At 40.2% G+C, this 20,161-nt stretch overlaps 2 protein-coding genes across 2 annotated transcripts in view; one reads left to right on the top strand and one right to left on the bottom strand.

The window, feature by feature from the left end:
* Nucleotides 1-5,673: 5,673 nt before the first annotated feature.
* tnfb (tumor necrosis factor b (TNF superfamily, member 2)) lies at nt 5,674-7,637 on the top strand. Its single transcript, XM_029451468.1, has 4 exons — nt 5,674-5,996; nt 6,108-6,159; nt 6,275-6,334; nt 6,620-7,637. Exons 1-4 carry the CDS (start codon nt 5,808-5,810, stop codon nt 7,075-7,077), a joined length of 759 nt encoding a protein of 252 aa, XP_029307328.1. The 5' UTR covers nt 5,674-5,807; the 3' UTR covers nt 7,078-7,637.
* Nucleotides 7,638-8,643: 1,006 nt separating this feature from the next.
* Nucleotides 8,644-20,161, bottom strand: part of gabbr1a (gamma-aminobutyric acid (GABA) B receptor, 1a) — a 59,471-nt gene continuing 47,953 nt past the window's right edge. The window contains exons 18-24 of the mRNA XM_029450863.1: nt 19,470-19,586; nt 17,988-18,098; nt 16,752-16,845; nt 14,887-15,014; nt 12,545-12,673; nt 11,658-11,801; nt 8,644-10,747 (exon numbers count right to left, since the gene is read on the bottom strand). Of these exons, the coding sequence (XP_029306723.1) occupies nt 10,463-10,747; nt 11,658-11,801; nt 12,545-12,673; nt 14,887-15,014; nt 16,752-16,845; nt 17,988-18,098; nt 19,470-19,586 (1,008 nt within the window). The 3' untranslated portion in view covers nt 8,644-10,462. The remainder of the gene's footprint in view (nt 10,748-11,657; nt 11,802-12,544; nt 12,674-14,886; nt 15,015-16,751; nt 16,846-17,987; nt 18,099-19,469; nt 19,587-20,161) is intronic.

Below are 20,161 nucleotides of genomic sequence, written 5' to 3'. Positions count from 1 at the left end.
CACAGTGGTGCAAGTTTGTAAATATACACTGCCCTCAAAAATTCCACAATGGAACAGAAAGCGACTGTACATCCATTTAAAGTGTCTGAAATCTGAATTTGCTGCTCAGTATTGAGTAAACTATTGGTTGTGTATTGTAGGAATGAGGGAGCAAGGGAGTGATTTCGGACACAGCCATACTGATATTTAGCAGTTATGGGGTTTACCTGGTTCACCATCTTAGTTTAGAACAGAAAAAGCTATTCAAGTCAAGCCATCTCATCTCATCAGTGTATATACAGGACATGATATTACAAGTTAAGATACAGATTGCGTGTGAGTGTAAACACTCACACTTCCTGTCTCATGCACGCCACCATTAGATAATATCAGCTTGTATTAGCTATTGTTATTATGTGTAAGACGTGCTTTTGCATGCAATACTGCAAGAGAAAGGAAAACATCTATCATTGCTTCCTCTGTCTTGTAATGATATTCCCAAATGATCAATCAGCTGACTGTATGTCATGATGAAAGGATGTACTTCCTGTATTTTATTGTGTTATTTTCTGTATGTATTTATTTTTAGCTTGTTTTATTGTTGCTTTAGTCACCAACTAATAGCTGGACTAGTGAGATAAAATGCTTCCAGTCTGATGAAGGTGTTATAACTGTGGATAAAGTCACACTGTTTCAGCTACTGCATCATTGGCAAAAGCAAAATCAACACATGTTCACTGACAAACATTACATTTATGAAATGCAGGAAACTATGCTCTAAAGATTAGAGAAGTGGATTTAGGACTGGAATGTGACATTTGAATCCCCACGAACTGGGTAAATCTGAAAACATTTATTTCCGCTTCTCAAGCCATACTATTGGAATACCCTGAGCAAGGCACTTTACCACCAACTTCTGCTAAAAAGACCAACAGTAAATGTGAAACTGAGAAAGTGTCTGCATGTTCTGCAAGTACTCAAATGTCAAAGAGCTTAAACTCCAAAGTAACAGTACTGCGCACACTGAAAGTGTCTCTTAATCACAGTGACTGCAAAATGAAATTGTCTCCCACAGACACAGCCAAGACAGATTCTATTGGTGGTGGAAGTTCAAGATATGTCTAAAATGTGTGTCAAAGGATATAAAATCATATTAATTGTCTATAAAGCACTAAATGGTCTCAGGTCAAAAATACATCTCTGAGTTACTTGTATGTCACGAAGGATCCGGGCACCTCAGGTCATCTAGGACAGGTTTACTCAGTGTTCACAGGATCAAAAACAAGCAAGGTGAAGAAGTTTATAGTTTCTATGCTGCTCATCTGGAACAAGCGTCCTGAGATAGGCTGATTTAAAACATAAATAATTGTTTACTGCGGCTTTCCAATAAATTACATACATAATTTCTTCATACTGCAATCTGTAACTATTGATTTCCCTGCTTTTGCTTTTTGCTTTATTGTCTTTTAAATGCAGTATTGTGTTTAATGTATTTCTATGCCCCACTTTGAAATGCCTTGTGTTTGAATTGTGCTATAGCCTATAGCTAACTAAACGTACAATGATGGCTGTCTGTGGTTTGTCGTGCTCCTACTGATTATTATTATTATTATCACCAGTAACGTTACAAATAAAGATAGCTATTGCTCTTTATTATGTGTCACTTTATTGTTAACTCTGTCAGTGATATGACTGGCTGTTAGCATGTTTTGATTTATGCTAATCTAGCTAGCCGTGCAGCATAGGTAACCATGGTGATCTACGAGCTACGAGCTAGTCTGAGCTAAGCTAGCTAACTAGTTGCTGAACACAGCGGAGCATTTCGCAGCTAGAGAGCCAAACATTTCCTTCAGGACTTGACGAAGATAAAATTAGGCCTTAAAAGAAGGTGATGTTGTATTTACCTGCCTCAGTTGAACACGAACACGACTCCAAGTGAATGCTACTGTTGCTCTTAGTTTTGGTAACGACCAATATCACCACACAAAGTCTACCAGGGTAACATGATCAGACTGATCATGATCAAGTTGGAAACCAACAGATTAGTCACACAATTTTATTTATCACTTTACATGAGTGGAGGTTAAATTTCAAGTGAGAGCACCCACAATGTTATGTATTAATCCCTCATTTCACCGAACAAACTGTGTGTGTGTGTGTGCACAACTACACAAAGCACTGTAGGTTCATTCACCTTCATTTTATCTTCAAAGAAATGTTTGACTATCGTGTTTTTTTCTTTCTTTAAAAAAGCTGTCTTAGTACTTCTTTCCCCATCTTGCTTCTTTTAAGATATGTATCCATGTTCCCTGACCTTAGAAATAAAAAAGAATACAGTATTATTATTATTACCAATAAGAAATAATAAGAAAGACTATTAAAAAAAGGACCCAAATTGTAATAAACCAGAATTATCCTCTAAAAAACAATGGATCTTTATCTGTTTTTTGATGCATCACAAATGCTGTGGCAACCATTAATTCTGACACGAATACCTACACATTTATTGCATTTTAATTAGGATACATTTACTAAATCAGTGAAGATTCTGCCACTGAAACTTCACAACACAACTGATGTAGAAGTTCAGCTCAGTACCCACCAAAGACTGAAAGTAGTGGCCTCATCAGGCTAAATGTTCCACATACATATAACATTTCAAAGATTTTTAACATTTAATAAGAACATGCTCACACACACATTGTGTTCAGCAAATTCCTAACCTCCTCTAACCATTACTATACTCATCTCGAAGACACTTTCTCCCACGAAACCCAACGATTGCTTTTCACTTAGTTAAATTGATTTGTTGACCCTGTAAACCTTGAGTTTAGAGTCAGCTAATTTCATGCTTATGGCTACTGGATAATGTAAAATCTCAGATTCAGATAAGCACCTAATCTAATGGTTTTATACAAAAGGAAAACGAGGAAGTGAAACACCTAAAGCGTACATTCCTGGAGGCATAGCGGAGGCTCGTAGGCCACCAGACTATACAAACGAGTGGCGGTGGAAGCCACCTTGCAATTGTGCTGAAACCTCATTTTGGCCCAGTTTATTCCTTTACACATCTACATCTCCCCCTAAGCCCACACACACATGGCAACACTGAAGAAGGAATGATGAGAAGGAATCCAAAACCTTCTTGATGTGGTTATTTTTTTGTTTCTTCAAAAACTGGCACCTGTGATTGTGTCACCACACAAATCTGAAAATGAAACTCTTGTTCTAGTTTGCCTACAACAGCTTCCTTCCTCCACTTCCTTCTTCTTTGCACCCCCCCCCCCCCTCCTTCCGCTGATCTTTCCTCCATCCTTTCCTTCTTGCCCTGATGTAATCTCTGTTGGAATTGTCGTTGAGCTCCACAACGTGATGACCGTACAGTCCTGGGATTTCATGATGCAATCCAAGAGCAAAATCAGCAAAGAACAAAAGAGGTATTTTTCAAAGTGTTCCAGCTATCACAGGGGGAGTTACATGTGGGGGATATGTCACCATACGATTCGGAGAGGACTGATAATGATTCAGGCACACAGGGAAAAGAAAAGGGCACCCAGATATGAAGGCTCAAACTTGGGAGGCTTAGTTACCTGTTTTTTATTCCCCCGGCTCCATGAAAAGAGGTATTTGTCTCATGACAGAATCCAGTGGGAGTTTGTGAGTTACATATTACAGATGACCTCTGACTGGGAAAGTGGGTGTTTTTGTCAGCTTGGAGAGGTTCGTCAGATTGTTCAGCATGACAGTAATGACAGTGAATGAGGTGGTAATGGCAGAGCACATTCAGACAGAAATCATGGTCATTTTTATTTATTTAAAAAAAAGAAAGAGCGAGAAACAGAGTTGTTCTGTTCATATAAGAATCCACTATCAACATTACAACATTAAGGTGGAAAAAGCTCATTAAATTCTCCCTAACTAAGTTGTAATTTGTTTGTTTGTGTGGCTGTGTTACATTTAGTTCCCATTTTACTTTCTGGATCTTTAAACCCTATCGTGGTCGTTATGAAAGAATAGAATTGGGGGTGTAGCTCATATAGTGTACAGTTTAAGGTCACCGGATATCATGAACTTCACTCGGGGAATCTTCTCTATCGAGAGTTGGTGGGTGAGTGAGCAGGAGGAAATGCAAAGCACCATTGTACCTACAGTATTTGTTTGTGTGTGCGTGAGTAGTGTGTACGTGTGTGTGTGTGTATGTGTCATGTGGGTGCATATGAAGATGATGACGATTATATCATCCTGCAACATATTGCGGTCGGTTTGTGTTTGCATGTTGGAAAGAAATTTGGAAATTATTTGAGTACTTACAAGTTTCCAAGATACATAAAGAAAAAAAGAGAGAAGTCATTCACATACAAGGGGAACTGAATGACATAAGTGTTCTTTAAAAATATATAGAAAAAATAACACTGGTAAAGAAAAACAGAACTAAGTGGTAATGTCAGGCATGCGTGATGAAAAGCCCATACACTTTAACATTTAGTTTTCGAGCATCACATGTGAGTTTGTTGAGTTGCATCACTTTCAGTTCTGAAACAGAAAGATGAGAGTTGCCAAGTTTTCTCTTTTGCAATTGAGATGGATTTCAAAAGTACGATGTCATAACAAAGAAGAGAAAACCTCCGAAATTAACAATCCTGGGGCATTCTGGGAATTATTTTGTGATATTTTACAACCTATAATATATTACTTATGTTTTTGTTTGAGCAAACTGTATATTTTAATGTATCTCTTTTGTTTTTAGGTATCTTACATTTTCACTTTATTATAGACATTTTTATGCAGACTTTTGTGAAATGTGATCTGGACTAAACATGATTTCAAATAAAGGTTATATATAAACTCTGCTAACATAAAGATTTAGCATAAAACTAAAATGTAAGTCTTGTAAGTCTTTATTAATGTATGTATTGACAACTATAACATCTATGACCACCCATAATTGGTGACTGGTCCTTAAACACAGTTGTCCTCATAGGAGAAATTATAGTTGTTGACAAATACTGTTTATTAATAAACACTTAAAAACATCACAACTACGTTATAGCGTGTCCATCTGCTAAATGTTTATATGGTGCTTATAATTGCGGTAGAGGGGCAGTAAATAAAGTTTCACCAAAATTGATGATGAACAGGTGAATTGTTTACGCGATCCACACATTCTTGTGGTGTTTCTAAACATCTGGTCTGACCTCTTATTGTCGGTGAGCTGTGTATTCATGTCTCTCAGCAGTTACACACAGAGCTTACATTCTGTGGGTGGCTCAAGTCAGTAATGAGCTCAATATCTGTTTATGACTTTGTGTCTGCCTCTGTGTGTACAGTATTTGTGTTTATGCATGAATGTCTGTGAGTGTGTGTGTATATGTGTGTGTGTGTTCTTACAACACTGTGTAATTTTTAGAAACCTAAAAGTAGAGACCAACCACTTTCCCATCCTGAAACCGTGACTCCCATTGGGTTCCACGCTCTGGTATCACTCCACTAAATATTCTGTGACTTTTCTTTCCCTCCCAGCCGCGGCTCTTTTCTCTCCATGGCCCCGGCCGCTCTGCTGCTGCATGATGCTGCTGCCTCTTGCACTGTCTCCACTTACAGTGTGACATCACTGGAGTTTCCCCTTTGCAGAAGTGGCTGCCACAGCATAAATACTACAAGCTCTCTGGCAGAAGTTTACTCTTAACACAATAGCAACACAAAGAGAGAAGTATCAACACAGAGCACTAGAAGCACCCGAAGACATAGACACAGCGTCCAGCCAAGTGCGGTTGATTTTTTCTAAACTGTGAGCAGTAGTAACTCCTTAGATCAGAGCTGTGCACAGTATGGTGACCTACACAACAGCACCAGGTGACGTGGAGATGGCTCTTGAGGAGAGGATGGTGGTTTTGGTAGAAAAGAAGTCCTCCACGGAGCGGATATGGAAGGCGTCCGTGGCCCTTCTCGTGGTGGTCCTTTGCTTAGGAGGCATCCTGATGCTTGCTTGGTACTGGAGTGGAAGGCCAGAAACGATGGTAAGGAGTTTCTCTGTCTTTTGATATTTTAAAATCTTATATATTCTGTCCAAACAAACCCCAGTTTTATGTTTATATCTCTAATCAATCTGTTTTGTTCTCTCCGTACAGACGCAATCAGGCAACACAGAAGCGCTTAAGACGGACACTGCTGAGAAAACAGGTGATTATATGCATGGGTGCTTATGTAAAAAATAATGCTGAGGGGGTTTTGTGAGATTTACTTGAGTCTCTGTGGATTATTTGAGACAAGCTCACATTTGTCTTCCTCTACTCAGATCCCCACTCCACGTTGAGACGAATCAGCAGCAAAGCCAAGGCAGCCATCCATTTAGAAGGTGAGTCATAGCTTAATCTTTATTTGGTCCTCAGCAAACAATGAGCTCATGATCTCGCCGTTCAAAAGAGACTCTTTCTTCCACTTGTGTGATATTCTTGTTCACTTGTGTGAACTTCCTCTGTTAGTCAGGCGCCCTATAAGGAAGTCGTTGCGCAAGTTATTCATTGTTTTCAGTCAATCTTTCATCACACTTTCCTGTTGATTAATAAAGAGAGAGAGAAAACTCTATACACATAAAGTGTTTCAAAGTTGTAACAACGCTTCTTCTTGCTCTATTTTCCAGGTAGCTACGAAGACGGCGAGAGTTTGAAAGACCAGCTGGAGTGGAGAAACGGTCAAGGCCAGGCGTTCGCTCAGGGCGGCTTCCGATTGGTGGACAACCAGATCGTTATCCCACAAACCGGCCTCTACTTCGTCTACAGCCAAGCATCGTTCAGAGTGTCCTGCAGTGATGGCGACGAGGAAGGAGCGGGAAAAGGCCTCACACCTCTCAGCCACAGGATCTGGCGCTACACAGACGCCATAAGCAGCAAAGCCTCTCTGATGAGCGCGGTGAGGTCGGCGTGCCAAAACACTGCTCAAGAGGACAGCTACAAAGACGGACAGGGATGGTACAACGCCATTTATCTGGGTGCAGTGTTTCAGCTGAACAAAGGAGACCGACTGTGGACGGAAACCAACCAGCTACCAGAGCTGGAGACCGACGAGGGCATGACTTTCTTTGGTGTGTTTGCACTTTGAAATGACTCTTTGCTGTGATAGTAACAAAGATGATACCAAGCTCTGCACAGTGCAATAAGTTCTGAGTATAAACTTTTTTTTTTTACATTATGTATGTTTTTTAAATTATATTATTATTATTATTATTATTATTATTATTATTATTATTATTATTATTATTATTATTATTATTATTGTTGTTGTTGTTGTTGTTATTATTATTATTATTCATCTTCATGATGATTTAGAAGTGTTTAAATCTCAATGGAGATAAATCTTGTAGCCGAACAGGCAGTGCAGATTGTTTTTAAATCCTATAAACTGTAACAGTTTGCAACATTATTTCTATTTTAGGCCCTTTTTTTTATTTATGCTGACCTGAGATTGTAGTAGGCTACACTGTCTCTGCTGTACCGGATACAGACACAGCTCTTTACTGAAGGGTTTATGTTCAAGAATTATGTAATATAACGTACTATTACAACCTGTATATATTTATTTGTATTTATTTATATGTAAATTATTGGGATAAGGTGTCAAAGATTATATTTATATACTTTATGTGCACATGAATTAAATTAAAGTACAAAAGAAAATAAATGAACAAGGTCACTAAGTTGATGTGCTCATTTCATAGCTGAGATACCAAGAAGAACGTTGAGTTAGCAAACTGCTCCAGCCATCCAGGGCAGTAGCTTACACATGCACGCACGCACACATGCACGCACGGACGCACTTTCTTTGGCAAAGGTTGATATGAAATTCCTCCACAGCCAGCAAATACTTCCTTTGTTAGATCAGACAAGATGAGGGGAATTTCCTACTTTTCTGTGCTGTTGCTGAGTGCTGTGTCAGGTTGAGGCCCACAGAAGCCTCAGCCCAGAGCGGGTTTTCCCCAATGACACCCCACCATCACCACCACCACCCTCTCTCCCACACACACCATCCCTCCCCCTCCACACCACCAACCCCCATTCTATTACCACATAGTTCATCTTTAGTCAGCTGGAATGAGACATGACATGGGAGGGAGTGTGTGTGTGTATGTGTGACTGCATTCAGTGTGTGTGGGCCTGTAGCATAGCTGGCTTTGTCACATTGTAATCATGTGAAAACACACAATATACAAATATCGGATGTACTTGTACTTGGATGTACTGGGAGCCATTTGTCTTCTTTCGTTTCTTTTTATCCACAACATCCGCTTATTGTCTCAGTAACGAGATTCCCGCTGGCCTTCGCAGCTGGTCATTCTGCTGAAAACCTCTTTCCACTTTCGTCTAATGATTTCTTTTTCTGGGTTTATTTGCTCTTTGACTCCCGCAGGCCCACCTGGTATCAAGTTTCACTGCCAAATATACTCAACCTGACAGAGTTAATTACTCAAAGGTCTCAGTAAGTCAGAAAAGCAATAAATAACTGGTGACATCTAGTGGAAGGTGTACTCCGGCTCTGCTGTGTAATTCACAGGATATTGAGATTCAAACTTTCTTGTAATTAGTTTGTTTTATTCAACAGAGTTCTGTATTTCCCTATTGTTTAAGGTATTTCCACTAATGCGAAAGGTATCACTTAAGGACAAAAATACACAATGAAAAACAATTATTTTATTTATGGTACCCATATATTTGCATACACATACTCTGAAATATATTAACATTTAAGATCTTAGATATAGTGAATACAAATATCCCCAAATCCATGTATATTGTCATATATGTGCAAGATAATAGAACATTTCCTAAATTATTTCTGCATTCATATGTTACACTATCTGATCCAGGTACTGTACAGTTAATTAATATGGCCTATTTCATTCATTGAAGTCCTCCTCCATACCCTGAGCTCAAATGTATTAGAATACCAGCAACATAAAGTGGAATAACCATAGTTTGTTCAGTTTAAAGTGCGCACTGACATATATTTTAAAAAATATCTGACAAAGTATTATTTTACCTGCTGATAAAAGCTGTTCAGGTATCATTGCTTTTATAAAATATTGAAATAGCTCATGAATGAAATAGTACATCCAAATTAACTGCTGAATAAATACAGTATGTCACATTACTTTACGTATATCCTTCTTTGATACATTTACAATTTACCCAAAAGCAAAATGGGAAATAATTAAATTAAATAAAAGATAGCATCCAGATTGTCTTTTATGGAAAAAACGTAAAAATAAAAACATTTTAAAATAAAAAAGGCTCACAAGAATGACGTGTATAAAAACTGTGCTTTCTCTGAATATCTACAGAAATAGCCATCGCAGAAGCCCCTCATCTCACCGCACTGCTGCTGTAGAAATATAAATTGGCTTTCATTTCCAGGAGGCAGAAAGTACAAACTATTCTTCTGGCAAGATGGAAGTTTAAGTTTTCACTACAAAATGTTGAGAACCAGCTGCAGTAACTATGGCTGCAGCAGTAGTCGGCGATATCTGCAAAATACTCATGCAGGACGAGGGGTTTATTTGATGGCTAAGACTGTACTGTACTGCTAAATAGATACAACACAAATCTCAAAAAATACATTGTAAAACATTATTTCAAATGGCAAAACTATCAAAAGTGTCCCGAAAGATGAGCAAGCTTGGATCATTTTGTCCTTTAAAATGAGTCTAATATTCAGCAAAGGACTGGATTTTTAAGATGCAGTGTTGTACTTTAATACACAGCTCTGACAACAGACATCCATACATGCCAAGCTCTTGGGCCCCTTCTCAATTATGGCTATTCAATAATGCACGTTATCATCTTTCAGTATCTCACACAGTCGAGCTCAGCCGCTCCTCAGAGGACCTTACATTGCTTTGTCCCTTTGTAAATGTCATTTTTCACAACTCTCCTGAAAAGTAAACAAATAACTGAACAACAACTCCATGACGAAACAGATCAGATATTACAGAACAATATAAATCACTACTGTATGTGCTTTGCTAGTCGACAAACTCGAGAGACAAAAGGTGGAGACGATTTAACAAAGACACGAACACAAATGTTTCCTTTTTAAGATCCTCGGCGCGGTGTCTCCACAACAGAACGAGCTAACGAATGAGGGCGAGGAATGATTAAGAGATCTATCTGTTCACGTGACCTCGGAAAAGACGTCGAGCGCTGCTAGTCTGACCAGTCACAAGTGCCTCGTCGATGGGTTGAACACAGTGATGTGATGACGGGTGTTACCTGTGCGACTCTACCCGAAGCTGCCGAGTGTAAAGCGCCCCCGTGTACTTATTTGTGCTTCCATGCCGTATTTGAAAACAGTGTCACTACACGGCTGTGCTCCTCGTCAAAACAAGTGAAAGTCATAGTGTCTCATTGTGTTTTGTGTCCCCTGTGTGTGTGTGCATTGTGCGACTGTTTCCCCCCCCCTCCCACCCTCCCCCCTTCTCCCAGTGCCTCGCTTATTTATACAGCAGTGGGATCTGGCTGTTGTGACAGTGGTTGCGGCTGATCTTGCTGTCAGCCGGGTAAAGGTTAGAGGAGTTGGAGAAGGAAGGCGGGAGGGCGTGATTGTCCATGGTGGGGTTGGGGTAGCCGGGCGGGGGAAGCAGAGACTTGGGATCCGGCTGGGAGGAGGGCAGCGGGGCGTTGTGGTTCTGATTCTGGCCTGAGGACGGTCGGCGGCGGTTGCGTAGAGCCTGTCGCTCAGCCAGCTGGTTGCGGAGCGCCGAAACTCTCTCTTCTTTCTAAAGACACAACGAGAGGAAGAGAGATTGTTGTAGAGCGGGCATACTTTACTTTATTAAGCATTTAGAAGCATTTATCAGCCATTCTTCAGTCTTGTGCTCGTTCCAGCTTCTCAAATGTGAGAGTTTACTGCTTTTACTGGCCAAATATGATAATAAATCAAATATGTTTAGGTTTTTCACTGTTGCTCCGACAGTCAGAAGGCCCTGGGAAACTATGATAACTAATACCTAATATATAACTCATTTTTGATACGACTAACCTGCTGAGATTAGGTTTGCTAAATCCACCACTGCTTTTAAATCTGCTGTTAAAATATTCTTATTTAAAAAATGATTTTTATTTCATTGTAAAAATTAAATCTATATTTGATGTTATTATTATTATTATTTTATTGTATTGTGTATGTTGTTGTGAAGCACTTTGTGACATTGTTAAGAATAATTGAGTATTCTTATTATTTATAGGCTTTAGGATTAGTACAATAGGGACTTCACCCACTGAAGAAACTCCATTTTCTTGTCTTTTCTTTTTTTCAGGGAATTTATGGAGCTACACTTCCGCAATACATTGAATAAAAGATGAATGCTTCATAACCCTTCTCTATAGCTGTCAGTGTGAAAGCAAACCATGGAAACAAGCTGACATTATCAAAGAAAACCTACAAAGAACAACAAGCAATAAATAAAGAGATAATAACAAAGGAAACATGATAACATAAACTCAAGTCACAGCGTTGTGTATTATTCTGCAGCATTCTTCATTGTAACGTACATACAATCATATCACACACACACATACTGTATATACACAGATACAATTAAAAAAAACTGTGTCTGGCATTTCAACGTGCATGTTTATTTATGATAATAATTAAAAAGTCAAATGTGTATAATGTAGCGGCTTCACCTCCTGGATGATCTTCTGCAGCTCCCTGTTCTCTCTCTCCAGCTGCCGAGATTTCTCCTCGTCGTTGTTGTTGGTGGACGAGCCGGTCTTCAGAGTGTCCTGCTGCTCCGACTGCCACTCGCCGCGGGTGATGAGACGCCGCATCTGGACCGCCACAGGAACCAGAAATCAATAAAAAAACAAAGATCAGGCCTGAGAGTACAGTGTACTGAATGAATAATGCATCTCATGAGGACACATTTCTTTTATATTTACAGCCCTTATAGCCAAATCTCTCACACTTGCCTGAAGGCTTAAAAAGGCTTCTTATGTTGGCGCTTGGCGCTCGCTGCTGTGCGGCTTGTGAACAGCCAGACAATCGTACGGGAGTGACGGTATTGTGAGGTGTTTTTTCTTCCCTTGGATTATCTGTTGATGTAGTTTGTATTTCTGTAGGTGGCACTCTTTCCTCTGTCTGTCCCAGCTCTTCTTCTACTTATTGACATTATTCATTGTAGCTGCTGCCAGACATTTAAAATGTTTCACTTTGTTTGTGCCAGAGGATTTATTTTTACACCAAATGTTTAAAGCAGCTTTAAAAAGCTTGTTATGTTAATTCTCTAACGTCACAGATTATTACCAAAAATGGAGAAATCGCATATAGATCAAAGATTTAGAGAAGATTAGATACTGAGTTCTATAAGAAGAGGAAATCTTTCTTAACTTTAGTCAACTTTCTTTAAACACTGACCCCTGACTGATGGATCCTTTTCATGCACCATGCAGTATAGTCATGTTTCTCCCTAAAGACTCTGAGAAGTTTTGACCTTTGGTTTTACTGCAAAAGGATTGTATTTTTTAGTGTGTGCATCATTTCACCAAAGAGTTTCAGTGACAAGTCAGAGCACCTTGGGTACGAAAAGCACCACCAGAGTGATGTAGGCAGAGAAGACGACTGCTAGAGCGGCAAAGGCAAAGGAGGCGTCCTGCTGCGAGGACAGGATCATGGTCACTGGAGCTGTGATCAGGCACAACACCTGCAGGAAGAGAGAGAGAGAGAGAGAGAGAGAGAGAGAGAGAGAGAGAGAGAGAGAGAGAGAGAGAGAGAGAGAGAGAGAGAGAGAGAGAGAGGAATGAAAAGAAACAGAAGTTAAATAATAAAAGGAAGAGGAAAGAAAGAGTGAGGTTTAAAGTAGAGAGAAAGAAGGAAGCAGAGGAGGTGGGGAATAAAGTAGAGTTGGAGAGCGAGAGAATGAGAAGGGAGAAAAAAAAAAATCACATCCATAAAAGCATTAGGCATCTGTTTATCATTCCGGGGAGGGCTCCCATGTGAAAACAGTATTAAAAAGTCATGACTGAAGTGGCAACTGCGCGCTGACAATCACCACATTGTCATCTCATCAGGGCCTGAAGCTCACAGCTTAGCGAAGAGGAAGGAGGTCCCTCTACAGACACCATTAACTATTGACATCCTCATAAAACTGAGATGTGTATATCAGAACATAAAATAATAACATTAGGCTCGTCTCACATTATGGAACCATGTGATGAAATGAGCATGCAAGCTGCATTTAATGCTCTCATAAATAACCATGAGTGATAGAGCAATGACTCCACTTGACTGAGGAGGCCAGATCAATGCTTTTATTAATACTAATAATAATTAATAAGCACACTGAGACAAATGTATCATTTGTGAAATTGGGCTATATAAATAAATTTGATTTCGATTTAATTACAAGTATAAGTTTAAGAAGTATAAGCTGATAAATGTTCGGATGCTCGTTAAGATGCATTTTTTTTTAAGAATTCTGTCAAAATGGCTGATAAAAAACAAAATATCTGCCAGTTTTTGATCAGAGCAGAAAAACTCCTCCTGGCAGTTAAAGTGACAGAAACGAATCAATCATCAATTACGAAGTTACTCTGTGTCAAGTGTGTCAGGAAATGTGTCAGGAAGTGTTTGTCTAAAGTGGCTAAAGTGAACATAATGGCAGAGTAAAGTGCATCCTAGGTGCCTCCGTTTAAGATGATTCACTTGCTATTAACAAAAGCTGGAAAATGCTTTTGACTGACGACTGCACTGAACTTTAGTGGCTAAATGGTACAATTTTAAACCTACCCCCCCCCCCCCCCCCTAGGGCAGGGTAACAGCTCCATACAAAGCACCGTGTGGATGCAATCTCTCCCATCCACACACAAAGAGAACACATAACTCAAACTGCACATATATTTCTTCCCATATATATATATATATATATATATATATAGTAAAGTATGCTTGAGTTGCATGAGATTGCAGCAGGATAAAAGTTTAGCGATACAACCTCTCATATTTTATTGATTTTTATTTAACATATATTTCAACAGGTAGTCCCATTGAAAACAAGTTTTCATTTTTTAAGGGACACCTGAGACTGTTAGTATCCACAGGCACCATAAGCATCAAAATGCATGATTCATACAATCATACAACTCAGCAGCTTGTGCTGGCAGTGTTATGATTTGGACAGGACTGCATTTTAGAGAATCAAATCTCAAGACGTGCTTGTTGAAAAGCTTGAATATTTTTATGTATGAGCCCGTTTCTGTGTGCTGTGTCGCTCCGACCAGTCGTTATACCAACATGTACTTTTCTGTATTTTATACGAGATCATCAATCTGTATTGCTCAGCACATCCCGGAGGTTGTTCTGAGCGGAATCATAAACATTTATATTCCGTTGTGCCCACAGTGGATTTCTTTTTGTATGAGTTTGAAGATCGATGCAACACGATGAATCTAGAAACCTTGATTCTGATATAAGATGTAGAACTTTTACACTACATTGTATCTGCACAGGAAGTATTTCAATGTGATGTTCTGTCACGTTTAGTCAGTTATTTACTCAAATAAGGAAAATACACCACAAGCATTAAGGGGGCATTACGTTATCTAGGAACTCCATTACATTGCTATAGAAAGACCAGCAGGAAATGCTCAAGAGTGGCCCCTTGAGAATCAGGCTTAGCTTGTGCAGATACAATGTCTCGACACACTGTTGCAGTGCAGGAAAAGTGAAGCCAAACAATTAGAGCACCAGGCAAAGTAATCATAGACGCACAGATATACTACGGCCATTTTATGCTATGGGGCAATAAAGATTGTATTTATTGCCACTTTAAAGTTATTCATGGTGTTTAAAAGGAGACAGCAGCATCCAGAAACAGGAGTTTTAGACATGGCGATGTCATTTCTTTGTTGGACTCACAGCGACATTGTAAATAGCCATCCCCACGGCTCGATGGTCATTGATCTTTTCCGTGGAGACAGATTTGGTCTCGTAAGCCAGAAATATTCCCAGAAGCAGCAGCAGACCCTTGTAGCCATAAACCACACCTACAGGAGAAAGGAAACAGTGAGAGAACATGAAGATGAGGCAATCAATGAAGGAATGCATTGCATTGCGATCGCCACATAGCAAACAGTTACACCTGTTAAGACACACAGGGGCGAATTCACAAAGAATGGATTGCAGCCGCGTATAGCGCCATGAATCGTGCATCGTTTCCACCCGCTATCTGCCCCATCGCAACGTCTGATTCACAAAAGATATTGCGCCGCAGATATTGCGGTGCAAACACGGCCAGAAGGTTTTGCAGCTGAGCGCAATCTGGCCTTTTTTTGTGGAGGGAAAGGGAAGAAATAATTTGTTGAATATCTTCTTCTCGTGTATTTTCTAAAATGACATGTAGGGGAGCTTTAATAATTTATTTTCCAGGACACAACTGTCACTTCATGCCAAAATCAATTAGTTTGAGCGGAGCATGACGATGCCGTCGCCTGGCTACGATCACTGCTGCCCTGATCACTGGAAAGTCTGGCTGTGACACCCCTATAAATGTGCTTCAGTTCCTAACCAACTCCTAAAGATGCTAATGTTTTCACTGTAACTGCTTGTGTCTATTAGGGCTGATCTTTGTGAATTGGACTGTTTGAAATGAGGTTCATTTGCATAGAAATGGGCCAATTTTGAGCTAAATGTCTTCATATTACCTCATTTAAAAATGTTCGAAAAGCGTAGGAGCACCGAGACACTACTTTCTTGGCACCGCAGTTAGGGGTGCATTTCACCCTTTGCAGGTGATTTGAGAAGTTTCTTTTTGTCTCATTTGTGCAGGTTTAACAGCGACACTATCCCTTAATGGATTCAGTCCACAGTATACACCCTATTTACAATTATAAACATACTCATACTTTGTACCAAGATATTTATTGGCCAGCAGGAGTCTTTGAAGCAACAAAGAACAAGGTTGTGCACGCTGTGCGGGATGTGGAGATAGATGCAGTCTTTGTGACATATGGAGACATCAAAGAAAAGAAAACCTGGGAGATGCCTTGAAACTCCTTTGCTTCTAGTGTAGGTAACATTGTGAACAGCTCGATGTGGCCATTGAGGGCGTATGTGCAGAGGAAGATGCATATACAATAGAAACTAAAGTTCAAAAGGGTTGAATATGCTGAAATGTAGTTAGACAGACAGAGAAAAGTGAATGTAAGAGTGAAAGAGAAGAAGCAGGGAAGAAAAGAGGATGTGTGACTGAGTAAGTTCGACACTTCTTCAGACTGTCCATTGTCTCTTTATACCGCCTGATATTAAAGCACCATTTTTTCTTCTCTGAGAAAGGAAATGCTATGGGGCAATGGCCCAGTTTGTGACCCACATTATTTGAATTTGAGCACCATTATACTTTCATAAGAGCTGCCACGCTAAGAAAGACAGCAGAGAGACAGACAGGGAGAGAGAGGGACTGCGTGGGCCAACAAAAAGAGAAGCAAAGAGAGAGAAAAGAGGAATCAAACCAAAGAGGGGTGGCGGGGGCTGAGGGAGGAGGCTGTGATATGAGGCCTGTTTAATTCAGAGTGAATGGTAGTGACGTGTGTGTGTGTGTGTGTGTGTGTGTGTGTGTGTGTGTGTGTGTGTGTGTGTGTGTGTGTGTGTGTGTGTGTATGCATATGTTTCTGCATATGCCCATGTGTGTGACAACGACTATTAAAAACCAGAGCAGGGCAAAGAGTGATAAAGAGACAGATTGAGGTATGAGAGGGTAGAAAAGAAAAAGAGAGGATGCATACCGAGCCACGTGTTCATCTTCTCTGAGCTGCAGTGCTCCAGCAAGGGCTGAATCAGGACATCCAAATCTTCTTTAGGGGCCTCCTTAGTGAACTTCTACTCGCATGGCACACGGAGGAAGAGGAATAGAAGGATAAAGAGAGAGAGAGAGAGAGAGAGAGAGAGAGAGAAAGGGAGATAATAAGAAACGATGACACAGCAGCTCTCTGGAGAAGGAGGTAAAAATGCACATTAAGCACAAACCACAGTGACTGCACGGTTAATCCCCTCCAGCAAATAGGTCCTTACCATATGTCAGATACAGAGGACTGAATAAAAATGAGTGTTAGATGTCCAATAAATATGAAATATAGCTATTTAAATACAAGCTTTGGTAGCGTTATGCAGATTAGGGCTAATGATGATGTATAGTCGGCTCTTGTTCCAGCAGAGGTTGAATGCACTTAATGAGTGCCGACTACATGCACATTAGAGTCACGATTTTGTGTCTCATCCAGGTTTTTGACTACTAGTGGCAGCGTGGAGCAATATTTTGATGTCCTTGTATTGTTTGTATCTTGTGTTTTACCAGCACACGCATGAGGACACAGATGCATATAATGAGGGGTGACAGGAGACTACGACACAGGGGTGCTCTGTAGTAGTGCATATCAACAGTTGATGGCGGTAACATAGTGCAAAACTGTATTTCAATATGTTCAAAGGTAAATGACCAGGTGACTACTTATAAATGCAAAGCGTCACTCGTAGTGTTTGAACCCATAGATGATTATCATCTGTCTTTGCAGGCTCAGCTCTACGGAGCGTTTTAGCTTCTTTCAGCTTATTGTTGAGCGGTGAGTGCCTTTATGTGTTGAAACTGTAGGTTTCATGAGACTTTCTAAAGATAAATGTTTAATGAGGCAATTCATTTAACATGTTTGTGCGGCTGCTTGATTTTGGTCTACAGTAAATGCCACAGGGTATCTTTTAACAGTGCTTACACTATAGAACACAAATCAATTGAATTATTCCGGTCATAAACGTCACTGTTATAGTACTTCTGTCTGTGCTTTGTGATTTCCATCCTTGTTTTAGATTGTGCTCTTTGAGTGTATGATGAATCAAAATGAAAGAACATTTCTACAAATGAGGCGCGGTGTCTCATTACTGCGTTATTGACTCATGACAACGGCCGCGCTCTCTGTGCAAAACGGGCGGTGACACACAAATGATCTCATCTGTCTTTCGTACTCTACCTCCACCGTAACGTGCAGAGGATCCACAATCTGCCATATCATGAGTGACAGGAAGTCGATAGCCAGCAACACTCCAACTGTTGCGTAGAGTTTCCATGGCTCCAAGTGTTGCTATAATCAAAGACGCGCACACACACACACACACACACACACACACACACACACACACACACACACACACACACACACACAACAGTTATCATCCAAGGGCATCACAAGCCAGTCCACAAACAAAGACAAACAACCAGGACAAATAATACGACAGGCGTCCTTGTGATTTCTGGATGACTGGGTGCGAATTGTCTTTCTGAATGTGTGTGTACAAGTGTGTGTGTGTGTGTGTGTGTGTGTGTGTGTGTGTGTGTGTGTGTGTGTGTGTGTCCAAGTATATTTTAGGAGCAGCAGGGGTTTGTGTGTGCAGGCGACACACGGAGAGCTGCAGTAGCTATATTTGTGCTGCCACCTGAAATCGTCATTTATACACACACTGAGAATGACGCTGCTTTTGCGCGGACAGTTTCCAAAGCGGCTGATTTCAACTCTATTATTCTTAACTCACACTATAATGGGAGCAATAAAGCTGTAGCCGAAAACAAGAGTCCAAAATGAGGTCTCCTACTGCGACTCCCTTCTTCTTTCTTTACACATAGCTTTTTGCTATTCGACCACGCTGACTTACTCCCAGCACCTCCGACATAGTAACAGCCATTCAAGCGTGCAATGACTAAAACTGAAAATAAAATAAAGAAGAAAACACATCACACAGTACAGGGCGCCTCGTCACTTAAGTTGCATGAAAATGATTAGAAAAGCACTCATTCTCCGCTCGATTCATGGAAGTTTCTTTAAATACTCATAAAAGAGCTCTCTGGCAAATTGTCCTTCTGTGGACATGAAGAGAGTTGAAAGTCAACCCGATTCGTTGTGCTTTGGCTCAAATAATAAACCCCCGGAAGGTTGGATTTCTGCATAGAACTTTAATACTCATCCATATTCATAAATATTCCATAAATGGCTTAATCTCTTATTCTTCTGATTAGGTCTTAGAAATTCCCACAACACATCGCAGACTGGCAGTATCTGGCTGGCTCCAGGATACACTATCTTCAAGAGGAGGCACCCACACACACGCATAAATAAATACACACCAGCATGCAAATAAAGATGATGACGTGGGTAGCAGAGGCCTCGTTGTGTGTGCCCCAAATCTGCATGTTTCTATGCATAAATGTTGCATGTGTGGAAGTGCATGTGTACAGTATCTATGTCAGTGCTCTGTAGCTACAACCCTGCAGTAGTGAATGATGCCAAGCTGACCTCTGAGAAGCTTATGTTACTAGGAAGCCTGCAAAGTTTTTTAACCTAACTTTTTATCAGGCGGCGCCACACATGCTGCGTGGCCTGGCCTCCCTCTCCCATCCTTTCTCTGCTTTCCAGAGGCCGCTAAGGGGCTTATCCCTCCCTCCCACTCTTCCTCCATACCTTCTTCTTCTCCTTCTTTTCGTCCTTCTTCGTGAAGAGGGTGTGGACCCACCAGATCTTGGTGAACATGCTGCCGTACGCCAGGCTGAAGCCGAGGCCGAGGAGCCACAGGCGGAACTGGAGGAGGGGACAGGAAAGGAGAATATTATAATTGAAAAATACCTTTAGTCACAGGCGTAGGTTTGGTTTCAGAAGTGGGGGCACAATGAAGTTGTTAAAAATTAATCCAGCACTTTTAGAAATTATGATGACATTGGTTATCACAGATCCTCCTTTCACTCCGTCACTGCACACGCTGTCTTGCCTGTTTTATCTGTCGGTTTGACTAATTTGTTTTCCGTTTTATTTTTAACTGTTTGCTTGTTTTTTTTGTTAAATGCACTGTAAGGCGACCTTGGGTGTCCTGAAAGGCGCCTCTAAATAAAATGTATTATTATTATTGAGTTTCCAGAATATAAGTAAATTAGTAAATATTAGTAAAATGTCAAAATGTTTTAATGCAGTGTTCCTACTTTAAATTGTGTTAAGTTTCCTTGACAGAAATGATAATGTTGTATTTGCATCTTTGCTGCAAAGAGATCTGTGCTTTACCTTCTTTCAATTATGATTTATTCAAGCGTTTTTCTAAAAGAAAATATTTACTTTGCATAAAGATTTATATATATGAATATGAGAGAGAGACAGAGACCGAG

Source organism: Cottoperca gobio, chromosome 16 (genome assembly GCF_900634415.1).
Source record: "Cottoperca gobio chromosome 16, fCotGob3.1, whole genome shotgun sequence".
Lineage (NCBI taxonomy): Eukaryota > Metazoa > Chordata > Actinopteri > Perciformes > Bovichtidae > Cottoperca > Cottoperca gobio.
The sequence above is the reverse complement of the archived record's forward strand: the minus strand, read 5'-3'. Positions and strand labels throughout refer to the sequence as shown.

Bases quoted from the DNA above. Each gene is read 5' to 3' on its own strand.
- tnfb (XM_029451468.1), top strand. From the start codon at position 5,808: ATGGTGACCTACACAACAGCACCAGGTGACGTGGAGATGGCTCTTGAG. The intron at 6,160-6,274 runs GTGATTATATGC...TCCTCTACTCAG, and splicing joins GGACACTGCTGAGAAAACAG to ATCCCCACTCCACGTTGAGA. The intron at 6,335-6,619 runs GTGAGTCATAGC...TCTATTTTCCAG, and splicing joins GGCAGCCATCCATTTAGAAG to GTAGCTACGAAGACGGCGAG.